This window comes from Castanea sativa, chromosome 6 (assembly GCF_040712315.1).
Source record: "Castanea sativa cultivar Marrone di Chiusa Pesio chromosome 6, ASM4071231v1".
NCBI classification, from domain to species: Eukaryota; Viridiplantae; Streptophyta; class Magnoliopsida; order Fagales; family Fagaceae; genus Castanea; species Castanea sativa.
The window spans coordinates 3,422,411-3,435,083 of NC_134018.1; the positions used below are offsets into that span (position 1 = coordinate 3,422,411).

At 32.5% G+C, this 12,673-nt stretch overlaps 1 protein-coding gene across 1 annotated transcript; it reads left to right on the top strand.

Moving 5' to 3' along the window:
- The first annotated feature begins 8,358 nt into the window (after positions 1 to 8,358).
- Positions 8,359 to 12,563, top strand: LOC142640662 (nucleotide-sugar uncharacterized transporter 2). Its single transcript, XM_075814849.1, has 7 exons — positions 8,359 to 8,724; positions 9,494 to 9,645; positions 9,899 to 10,107; positions 10,414 to 10,507; positions 10,957 to 11,123; positions 11,208 to 11,378; positions 12,099 to 12,563. Exons 1-7 carry the CDS (start codon positions 8,646 to 8,648, stop codon positions 12,361 to 12,363), a joined length of 1,137 nt encoding a protein of 378 aa, XP_075670964.1. The 5' UTR covers positions 8,359 to 8,645; the 3' UTR covers positions 12,364 to 12,563.
- The last annotated feature ends 110 nt before the right edge of the window (positions 12,564 to 12,673 follow it).

Sequence of the window (12,673 nt, forward strand, 5' to 3'; positions counted from 1 at the left end):
TATCAAACTTAAGCTGATCTGATTTTTTTAGTCTGAAGCTCACCTCACTTGATCTGATTTTTTAAACTGTGATGTTGTGATGTTGTGAACTGTGATGTTGTGATCTGATTTTTTTAACTATGAACTGTGATGTTGTGATGTTGATAGTTATTATTAATTTATATATGAATATGTTAATAGTTAATAGTCAATAGTTATTATTAATTTTTTATATAAGTTGTAATGTTGTGACTTGGGTTTGATTTATTATTAATTTATATAGTTATTATGAATCTGTGAACTGTGATGTTAATAGTTGATAGTTATTATTAATTTTTTATATAAGTTGTAATGTTGTGACTTGGGTTTGATTTATTACTAATTAATTTAGTTAATAGTTATTATTTGTAGGTTAAATTGAATCTATTAAATTTGCAATGGATGAAGTTACTAGCACAAAAACTTCACCTTCATCTAATCAAGAAGTGCCAAATGATGAAGCTCCTCTTTGGCAGTATGTGAATAAAGTAGAAAAACCACCTAGTTCTACTGTTAAATCAGGTGGAAATACACACTTTAAGTGCAACTATCGTGGTGTAGTTTTTTTGGGATTCTATTCTAGCGTTAAGGCTCATTTATTAAAAATTCCTAATAAAGGTATTAAAGCATGCCCTAAGGTGACACCGAGCCATAGGCTGGAAATGCAGCGAATGCATGATCAAGTTGAGAATAATAAGTTAGAAAGAGAACAGAGAAGTCAAATTCCCTTACCCCCACCTCCCCCAGGCCATGGGCCTATTCCCTCATTTCAAAGACAGGAAGAGAGTGATAATACAAATCTATTTGATGGTAAGAGGAGGAAGGTGATTGTGAATTCTCCGATAGAGAGAGCATTCCAGAATAATGCTAGACATGAATTGGATAGTAGAATTGGTAGAATGTTTTACACTGGTGGGCTTCCGTTTAACTTTGCAAGAAACCCATATTATCGTAATTCCTAGTCATATGCTGCTACCCATAGCATTCCAGGTTATGTTCCTCCTGGATACAATGCCTTGAGAACAACACTTTTGCAAAGAGAAAAAGCTCATGCTGAAAGACTTTTGAAACCAATTAAGGACTTTTGGCTTGAAAATGGTGTAAGTATAGTTTCTGATAATTGGCCAGATCCACAAAGGAGGTCTCTTATTAATATTATGGCTATATCAGATGGGGGTCTAGTGTTTATACAAGCAATTGATGAGTTAGGTGAGTTCAAAGACAAGCATTATATTGCTGGGGTGTTGAAGGATGCTATAAAAGAGATTGGACATGAAAAAGTTGTCAAAGTCATTACTGATTTAGTGTGATGAAGTCTGCTAGAGCTCTTATTGAAGGTGAGTATCTTAAAATATTTTGGACATGTGTTGTCCACACTCTCAATCTAGCTTTGAAAAATATTGTGCAACAAAAAACATTGAAAAAAATGAAGTTACATATGAAGAATGTAGTTGGATTACACGTATTGTTGATGATGCATCCTTCATACGTGTTTTTATCACAAACCATTCAATGAGATTGGCAATGTTTAATGAATTTTGTCCATTAAAACTACTCAAAGTTGCTAATACTAGACTTGCTTCGGTTGTTGTAATGCTGAAAAGGTTGAAGTTGATAAAATGATGCCTTCAAGCCATGGCTATTAGTGACCAATGGGCTTCTTATAGGAAGGATGATGTTGGAAAAGCTCAAAATGTGAAAGATATGATTTTAAGTGATCTTTGGTGGGATAATTTTGATTATATCATTGAATTCACAGCACCTATTTATGATATGCTACGAGTAGTTGACACAGATAAGTCTTGTCTTCATCTTGTGTATGAGATGTGAGATTCAATGATAGAGAAGGTGAAGGCAGCAATATATCAGCACGAAGCCTTGGAAAATGATGAGTATAGCTCATTTTGGAGTGTGGTGTATGATATACTCATTAATCGATGAACTAAAAATTGTACACTACTACATTGCTTGGCTCATTCCGTAAATCCTAAGTAAGTACATTTATTTTATATTTTCCTTAGTTCCCCTTTCTAGTAAAACACACGTTTCATCTATATTTGTTTTTTAATTTTTAACTAAGTATTACTCCATTGAATGGCTTTCGAAGAATCCAAAACGCATCTCTCCACATCGAGATCATGAAATTTCTATGGAAAGGAGCAAGTGTTTGGATCGATACTTTGAAGATGCTAATGACTTAAAGGTGGTGAAAGTTGAGTTTGCTACATTTTCAGGAGGGAGCTTTCCTTCACCAGATGCCTTGACAGATAGGTGAGCCTTACAACCGTTGGTTTGGTGGCAATACCATGGCCCTTCATTTCCAACTCTTCAAACCCTTGCCCTTAAACTTCTTGGACAACCTTGTTCATCCTCATGTGCTGAGAGAAATTGGAGCACCTACAAATTCATTTATTCTTTAAAAGAAACAAAATGGCTCTTTGACCCGCTAAGGATTTGGTATATGTGCATTCTAATCTTTGACTCTTGTCAATGCGCAACGAGGGGTACGTAAATACAGCAACAAAGATGTGGGATATTGCAGGAGATTCTTGAAATGAGAGCGACATACATGGAGGAGCTGGAATTTTTGAGAATGTTGCCCTTACACTTGTTGAGCCAGAGTTGGAGGCCATGGTTATTGGGAATGTTAGCACTAGTATTACTACTAGTGAAAGTGAAGTTCGAAATGAAGCTATTAATCTTGAAGATGATGATGGTGGTATTTGATTGTCTTGTTGATTATCTTTTATTTTGTTTTATTTTCAAACTTGTGAGTTGTATTCCAATTTCCAAACATCATGGAATGTTTTAGTTTCAAACTTGTGGGTTGTATTTAATTTATGAACATCATGTTTTAGTTATTATCTACTATTGCTCTTAAATTTGGTATATGTTTATATAATGTGAAAAAGTATGCTTAGCAATATATTAAAAATATAAATAAAATTTTTTTAGAAATTTTTTAATCGCCGCACCCGCACTCAACTTTTTCAAAAATTATCGAGTCCCACACCCGCATCCAAAAACACACCCGTGCTTCATAGTTTAAACCATCTATTAATTTTTTTTTAAAGAGACAACTTAACATTACTTATTGTTAAGTTCTAACACACTATTAGATCACATTCAAACCTTAGAGCCACTCTATTTAGTCCAAACCCGACATATATAAATTGAGTAATATTAATCTATAAATATTTGTTGAACTACTATCAACAACGTATCATTCTGAGATGCAGAAAATATTTGGAGTGTACATAACGTTTAGTATGGATGGGAAGAAATTTCATCCTATTCCAATTGGTTAGGTTAGTAAGGGACCTATTCTAATTTAATGATCTTGGAATTTTGTATACAAGTAATAATCAAGGAAACTTCTACCTAAAATAAGTCAGACTTTTGGCAAGAGAGAAAATTGATGTCTAGACAAATCAAGCTAAGGCCGACCAAAATGGACCATATTCTTAATTTCTTATCTCTATTTGTTCAATGTACAAGACTTATAGTCAATGCTAAGCATATAAAAGTTGATCATCTTATCTAAAGTCCATCCTCTGAAAGCTTGAGAAAAAATTCATTTAAACCAACACAATATATAAATTATAAAGGAATCAAAGAAAATTTTTCAAAAATAATGAAAATTTAATCTATGCTTAAATTCTTATAAGGATGAACACAATAGCAATATCATTTAAAAAAAAAAATTCTATACCTATTTTGTACGTATGATAAAGTCCTATCACAAAGTTTTTTGAGACTCATGTTGATTAGTAATTAGGAGTTATAAAGGAATAATCATCAATATATATATATAAGTAGAGATCTCATGCGGGAGTGCATGAGATCTTGCCAAGTGACGCTCTAATTTTGCATTTAACATTTTTTTGACCTCTTTCATTAAGTTTTTTTTTTTAATTGTTACCTAAAAGTTTATATTAACTTATTTTACTGTTATCTCATTAGTCTCTCATTAATTGCCTAAGCTTATATCACACATTTCTCTCTTTTTCATGTCTTTTAGCATACCCAACATTTTAATATTTAAAAAAAATAATAATAATAATTAAGGACTAATAGTAATAACTAACTAGAGAAGGCCTTGGAGAGAGATAGAGAGACAGTGAGACAAAAAAAGTTGTGGATTTTTAAATAAAATGCATTGTTTTACTACAAAATCAAAACGCATTGTTTCACTATAAAAAACCTAAGACTAACAAAACATTTGAAAGAGAGAGAAGGAGAAATCTGAGGGGATGTCACCTCCGTCATATTGGCCTCCCACCACCATCAAGACGCCGAACCCCCTACAAGTTTTTTTTTTTTTTTAATTAGGGGATTAAATATGATTTAGGTTTGGGTAATTTGGTTGGATAATTTTTATTTTGGGTATATAAGTAGAGAGAATATTTGGTACACAATGTAAAGTCATATTCTACCATGGTTTTAAATCATCTATAAGATAAGTGCATACACACTTTCCCACACCATGTTTTAATGTCGCACTATCAATGAGTGGAAGACAGTGAGAGAGTTGAACATACTTTTATTTGATTTTCACGGTCCTGTTACTCATTTGCATTTATTTTTTATTTCATGATTTAAAAAATAATAATAATCTTACCTTATTTTTTTAGGGTGAAAAATTAATCTTACCTTGAGAAGGCTATAAATATACAGTGAAACAACAATTATAAATTGCACACATATAATCATTATAATTATTTAATTCAAGGAATGAGTAAAAAAAAATTTGGAGGAATATTGTAGAATAAAAATTGTTACAAAATCTCTCTCTCTCAGAGACCTCATGCGAGAGTGCACGAGGTTTTGCCAAGTGACACTCTAATTTTGCATTTAGCCTTTTTTTACCTCTTTCATTAAGTTTTTTTTTATTGTTACCCAAAAGTTCACATTATCTTATTTTACTGTCATCCCATTAATATCTCATTAATTGCCTAAACTTACACCACGCCTTTCACTATTCTTCATGTCTTTTAGCATACCCACTGTTTTAGCCTTTTTTTTTAATTTTTTTTTAAGTAGGGGTTAATAGTAATAACTAACGAGATAAGACTCTAGAAAGAGATAGAGAGACACAAAAATATTGTGGATTGTTAAATAAAAGACATTATTTCACTGTATATGACCAAAATCAAAGACCTGAGACTAACAAAATATTTGAAAGAGAGAGAAAGGAATTTGAGGGGTCACTACCTCCGTTATACTGGCCTCCCACCACCATTAAGACACCGAAACCCCTACAGGTAATCTTTTTTTCTTTTTAAATTAGGGGCTTAAATATGATTTAGGTTAGGTAATTTGGTTAGTTTTTTTTTTTTTTTTTTTTAGAAACACACACACACATATAAGTAGAGAGAATATTTGGTGCGCAATTTAAAATCATATTCTACCATGGTTTAATTTTAAATTATCTATAAGACACATGCATACACACTTGCCCGCACCATGTCTTAATGTCGCACTATCGATGAGTGGAAGATAGTTAGAGAGTTTGATATACTTTTATTTCATAGTATGAAATATGTAAACACAACACAAATTAGTTTATTTCATGGTCCCGTTACTCTTTTGCATTTTTTTTGGTTTCATGATTTAAAAATAATAATAATCTTACCTTAAGAAGGCTACAAATATGCAGTGAAGCTACTAAACCAATTTTTAATATCTCAAAATGTATATGTTTCTTTACTCTAATTTAGTTTACTTTTTCTTTATAATTTATGTATAACATTATTCAAAAAATTTTTACATAAAATATCACAAAATTATCCATGCATCGCACAGGCAACTTACTAGTTATGATAAAGCAAATTGCCTAATAACTATGTTATAATCAACTCTTAAATAATTGTACTTACCCAATAAAATAAAAACTGCAATGCTTCTATATATTTGCTAAGTATTTATGAAAACTAAGATCAATTTGCAAGCTTCATGCATATGGTTGTTTGAATATTTTGCCAATTAGTAGTTTGCCCTATATTCTCAAGGAAAACACAAATTTTTAAAAAGTCAAATGCAATGATTTTCTTGGCATAATAGAATTGAACTTAATAACAAAATATGAGCAATTTTGACTTGCTAGATTGTGAACAATTTTTTTTTTAACCTCCAATACGAACGAGTCAATTGAAAAGATGAGCAATTTCCAAATTGCCTCTTGCCCATCAACTTCCAAACCCACAATTGAAAATATGACCGGTACTAATCTAGAATATTTTGCCTGAGCATGGTGTTTCATTTATATTGAGATAGATTGCTCTCACAGACCATCTCACCCAAGTGTGAATGGTCCTTTGTGCCACCTTGAAAAACCCTAGAGAGAGAGAGAGAGAGAGAAAAGTGGTATGTAGAGAAGAAGATAAGAGGTTGTAAGAGTATGTGTGTATTTCTCTCTCTCAGGCCACTACTAGTACTACATATCTACTACAAAGTGGAAACACACAAAATCCTGGATATGTCTGGATCTGGGCCAAATTTAAATCCTTCTTCGTTTAGGTTATCCAATCAAAGAATCATCCAAATCCATATATAGGCCACAAGTTCAGCATGTAACACAGTAACAACATGGTCATTTTAGGTCTTTTCTAACCAGTAACCAAGTTTGATATGAATCCAATTAGAACAGTCCAATTCCAAGTCCATCTCTAAAAATAGTGAGTCACATGCATTATAGTTTTTGGCAGATATTTGCATTACATGCACCCTGTTTTTGTATTTTGCCAGAGTTGTAAGATGGATGAATTGATGGACAAACCCATAAATGAACTTCCCAGCCTACCAAGTGCGTTGGCATGCCTAAAAAAGCTGGGTTTGTTGGCTTATTTTTAGTGGGTCCTATCTCCAACCAAAAAAATCCTTCTTTTTTATAAAACATTATGCAAATAAGAAAATCAATCAAATTTATTTGTATTGTTTCAAAAAAAAAAAAAGAAGATATTCCCATCAAAAATTTAAAAAAAAAAAAAGAAGATAATAATAAGGTTCATCTAAAGGCATTTGGGATAGGTTTTAAAAAAAAAAGAAAAAAAAAAGAAAAGAGTTTTAAAATTTTTACATAAACTAATAAGCACAAACACCTAAATTCTCTCTATAAAAATATATGACTCACCTATAAAAATGGTTTTATACTAGGAGGTTTTCTAATTTTTCTAGCTTGTCACCTGTAATCAATCAATTTCATAAAGCACTAAATGTTTTACACGTAACCAAACGTAGGGAAAAGAGGATGTGCTCCACCATCAAATTTGACATGACGCCAAAGGGTTCCCTATCTTCTTTGGGCCTCGGTTGTTGGGTTGTTTGAGAAAGTTGGGACTCAACAACCTATTGGTTCTTCTGTTATAACTTCAATTCTTGGGATGCCAACATCTCATCTTTCATTGGATTTGGATTTCTCTGATAACTTTTATTCTTGGGATCCAAGCATCTCAAACTTTCATTCACATCTGTGGACAATCATGGAGTTTGGCATCTACTACATAACCTTTACAAGAATATACTATCACCTATATCATCAAATATTATGATATTAATCCACCTATAATAGTACCCACTAATATATAATCAGGAAAAAAAAAACCATTAATAGACATTGTATTTCAATCAAATTCAATACCTTTATTGGTGACAATCATTAAAACCAAGTTGATGTTGTTTTGATCTTGATCGATAGAGAAGAAGACCCATCAATAAAATATAAAACTATACAACCTTTTATCATATGTATCAATTTAATGAGAAAGATTCTTTAGCCACATGTTAATGGCAAACAGTTGTGTTTCATTTTCCCATGTTCGCCGTTCGGACAATAGTGTAGCGCATAACTTAGCTAAACATGCTAGATATGTTAAAGGTTTCTTGGTGTGGACAGAGGATGTTCCTCCACACTTGACTTCTATATTTCTCGCCGACCATTGCTAATTTTTCTTAATAAAGTTTGATGTCTTCTTTCTCAAAAAAAAAAGTTTAGTGCTAAACTTTAATGATGTGGACATGAAATGTAAAGGGTTCCAATCTTTCTTTTTATATATATAAAACTCCATGAAAATCATGACTACTCACCTAAAGCTAAGTACTAAATTGTAATTGTAGGCACATGTGTGTGTTTGACTCTTTCTTGGTTACACAAATTTTGATTCCTTAACTTCTCCGTAAATCCATGTGTATGTGTTAGTATTGTAATGGGAATGATACTCTTACCAACCTGTCTAATCCATGCAATAATTATAAAAAATTGACACATGGAATAACATCATAATATCATTGGCTCCCCCATTTTTAAACTACTTTTTAGTTTGGATTCACATAACAAATCTCATCCTTTGTTTTTTTACATGTATATCAAAATAACAGCTTTTTGTAGCACTTTGGAGTTAGAACTCTCACAACAGTAAAATTCCTATATACATATCATATATAGTTATTATATACAACCTAAACAAATCTCCCTCTTGTCATCATTCATGTAAACGATTTCATCCTTTCATTGCCAATAAAATTATGTTTTAATCTGCATGCGATAACATTTTGTTATTGTCGTTATTACCATCTCTGTGCAGTTTATAATTGATATGTGATCCAACACATGCTTTTGTTGGGTTGTTATGGGTTTCTTTGATTCTTTGCTGGGGAAACATGCCAGAAAATTCCTCAAAAGAAAAGACAGTGATGCCGGAGAAGCAGGTTTCTATTGAATGAATCCTTGGACTGCATTGTCATTCTCTCTTATATGTTTTTATGCTCTTTTTTTGCGTCGTATACATCTTTGTTCTGCTTTCTAATTAGTTTCAAAATCTGTTTATGCCTGCAAGTTTTTTTTTTTTTTCCTTTCTTGTGGTTGTTAAGTTGATCTTTTAGGTGCTATCTTTTATTTTCATTTAGAATGATTCATTAGCCATCATCCATGGTTCTATTTATGGGATTGTTCACATTGATCTGTTTTTTGTGCTGTATTTGATAATATCACTCCTTGATCATCATTGTGAGTGTGTGTGTGTGTGTGTTATTTAATAAATTCAAACAAATGGGTTGGTTCAATTGAATGTCTACAAATTTTCCTTTTATTTCATATTTCATCAAACAACTTCAATCAAAGTGATACTATTTCTGAATTAATCTGGTTGTGGCTTGAAGCTCTTTAATAATTTGTGTAATTTCCTTCATAACATGTCTGGACTAAGTCTTAGGCAACAAGATTTTTCTCTGAAACCACAGTTTTAAATCAATTATGCAATTTCACTGATGAATTTTCTTTTCTGTGTTGTGTCTTTAATGGTTCAGCTTTACTAACAAAATCCTCCCACCTGGTTTTATCCTGTTTATTATCCAACAAAGAGTTGCCCATACTGTGGATCCTTACTATGTGTTTTAAAAGAATGTTTTACAAAAAACAAGATACATTGTTCATTACTTGATTTATTGATCTTGAATTTTTCATATTTGAAATCATCAGGTCGAGCTTTGGAAGAACTCAAAAGTTCTCTCTTCAATGAGCTACGAACCTCTGAAGGTGCTAAGCGCCAACAGCAACGATTTTGTGGACCTGTTGTGGCATTGACATTTAATTTCATGGTTGCTGTAGGCATTATTATGGCAAACAAATTAGTATGTGCCTTTTCTATCTCTTCTTTTATGTGGTACTTTCACTATTTTGTATGCTTTTGGGGGTTTAGCTAGGTGCATACATGTTTTTGTTTGGAATGAGCTAATAGCCCCAACTGCTTGGTTTTATTTTTTTTGGAAATTCTGCCAATCAAGTTCACACACACACACACACACACACACACACACATATATATATATATATATATTGTTTTATTTTGTTTTTTGGTAAGTCAATTAGTTGTATTGCCTACAGGTGATGGGAAAAGTTGGATTTAACTTCCCAATTCTTCTCACATTAATCCACTACACTACAGCATGGCTTCTACTTGCTATTTTCAGGGCACTCTCAATACTTCCAATCTCCCCTCCATCTAAAACTACTCCCTTTTCTTCTCTCTTCTCATTGGGAGCTGTCATGGCTTTTGCCTCTGGCCTTGCCAATACCAGCCTAAAGCATAACAGGTTCTAATCCAAACTCCTTTTTCTTTATAATTCCAATAAGAGCAAAACTTGGATTTAATTCCTTAGTTGTTATACCTTAGGTTCCCTAATTAAATTCAACCACATGGTTGCATTGAACAATGAGCTACATGGCTGAATTTTTTGTCCTTACAAAGAGAGAGCATATTTTATATTGCATTGCTCAATACAACCATGTGGTTGAATTTATTGGGGAATCTAATGTATAGCAACTAAAGAATTGTGCTTCAAGTTTTATACTTTCAATTAATCCTTGTCTTGTATCCTCACTATTCAGCTCATGTGCAGTGTAGGTTTCTACCAAATGTCTAAAATTGCAGTCACACCTACCATTGTTATTGCAGAGTTCATCCTCTTCAGGAAAACCATTTCCTCCCAAAAGGTGAGCTCAAACTTATCCTCCTTCTTTCTTATACTTTCATACTTCTTGGGTTTAAACTTATGAACTTTTGCTAGGAAAATATATTGTTTTTATCTCTGAATTATTGAAAATGTTACCCTTTCTATTCTTAAACATTAAAAAGTTTTTTTGTTCTTATACTTCAAAAAATCTTTGGCATGTGACCGATAGTTTCATATCACATGTTCAGCATCCTTCTTTTTTAACTGTAACAGTCTAGTTCAAACATGTCAAATTCTCTAATGCCAAAATTAGTGCCACTTAGTTAGACACATAGAATAAAGTTAATAAGAGTAATTTAAAGATGAAATAAGAACTTTTTAACATTGAATAACAAAAAAATAAAAACTTCAAGCAAACTTTAAGGATAGAAACAATATTTTTTTTCCCCTTTCATATGCAAGTTTTCAGAAAGTCCAATGTTTGTGCAGGTTTTGGCTCTGGCTGTTGTCTCTGCAGGTGTGGCAATAGCTACTGTAACAGATTTGGAGTTCAATTTATTTGGTGCTTTAGTTGCAATTGCATGGATAATTCCAAGTGCCATAAATAAAATCTTGTGGTCCAGATTACAGCAGCAAGGCAATTGGACTGCTTTGGCGTAAGTAATTCAATCTGGTCCTTACATAAAACGATTTAGCCATTAGTCCTTAATATATGCAAGCAACAATTTTCATGAATGTAGGTTGATGTGGAAGACTACCCCAGTTACAATTTTCTTCTTACTTGCTCTGATGCCATGGTTGGATCCACCAGGAATTCTATCATTTAAGTGGGATCTCAGCAACTCTACTGCTATTCTTATATCAGCTGCCCTTGGTTTTTTACTACAATGGTCTGGAGCTTTGGCACTTGGGTGAGACCCTATACTCATTCTGCTTTTCCTCTCATCATAAATCAACTTCCTTGGCGTTCACATTTATCTTCTTTTCAAATTAGTAGTCATGAAAAAGAAAGGTGAAATTAAATAAAAAGCTCAAAGTTTATACGAAATTACAGATAAGGTTCTAAGTTTTAATTTTGTCAATTAAAATTCCAAATTTATGAAATCATTTTAATTTGGAGCCTCTACTCATCTCCATCATTCATTTCCGTTATGTTTAACAGTAATGAAATAGGGGGAAAAAGTGTAAGAAATCATTAATTAAACCCTATGTTTCATCTATAGCTTGTTCATAAATCAATTTAACAACCACAGAGAAATCTTCGTTTAGAGAGAAAAAAATTTACTTACAGAGTGAAGAAAGCAATGGCCAGAAAATAGAAACTGGTTATCTAAATGAAATACAAAGTATTGTAAACAGTTTCCCTTTTGTGTTATACTAAAGAGAAGGAGCATTTCTTTCATAGTGAAAGAGCTGGCCCTTGTCATGGTGAGACTTGGGATTTTAATGGAGATGGACATGGTCTTCAAATTGAAACGGTTCCATAAGTTTGGGATTTTAATTGACAATATTAAAACTTGTGACCTAATAAAAAACAAGGTATAAAGATTGCATAAGACAGACATTTGCAATAATAATGGTAAGTTAAGAACTTTTCCTCTTATTTCCTGATTTGTGTTCTATGTATGCAGAGCAACATCGGCGACTTCTCATGTTGTTCTAGGACAATTTAAGACCTGTGTGATACTACTTGGAGGCTATTTTATTTTCAATTCAGATCCAGGTTTTGTAAGCATCTGTGGAGCTATAACAGCTCTTATTGGAATGTCAGTTTATACATCACTTAACTTGCAAGAATCGAGTGAAAGTTCGAGTAAGCAGCTTCCAACTCCTGTAAAACCAAAGGATAAAGAGAGCACAGAGTTGGACATCAAAGATAGCGCAAATGTAGTCTAAAATAACTCAAAATATTATTACATTCTCTCTATGAATGCATGTGAGAGAAAAAGAGACACAGGTTCTAGGTACCATCCCCTTGGGCTGGGTGCCAACTCTTAGTTTTTTAGTTTTTTTACATGGGATGTTGTGTACAGACAAAGAGTAATCACAGTTTTGGATTTAATCAACCAAAGTACAAAGATCATTTGAACTGTCTTATTAGAGGTAATCCATGTTCTTACATGATCATATGGATTTTTTTTTACATTGGGATGCCAACTTAGAGTAGCATAAGCTTTCTTGGATACACTGTTTCTTTTGGTTTAAC

Excerpts from the sequence above, each read along its gene's own strand:
- LOC142640662 (XM_075814849.1), top strand. The coding sequence starts at position 8,646 with ATGGGTTTCTTTGATTCTTTGCTGGGGAAACATGCCAGAAAATTCCTC. Across the intron at positions 9,646-9,898 it reads TTATTATGGCAAACAAATTA|GTGATGGGAAAAGTTGGATT; the intron begins GTATGTGCCTTT and ends TATTGCCTACAG. Across the intron at positions 10,508-10,956 it reads AAACCATTTCCTCCCAAAAG|GTTTTGGCTCTGGCTGTTGT; the intron begins GTGAGCTCAAAC and ends ATGTTTGTGCAG.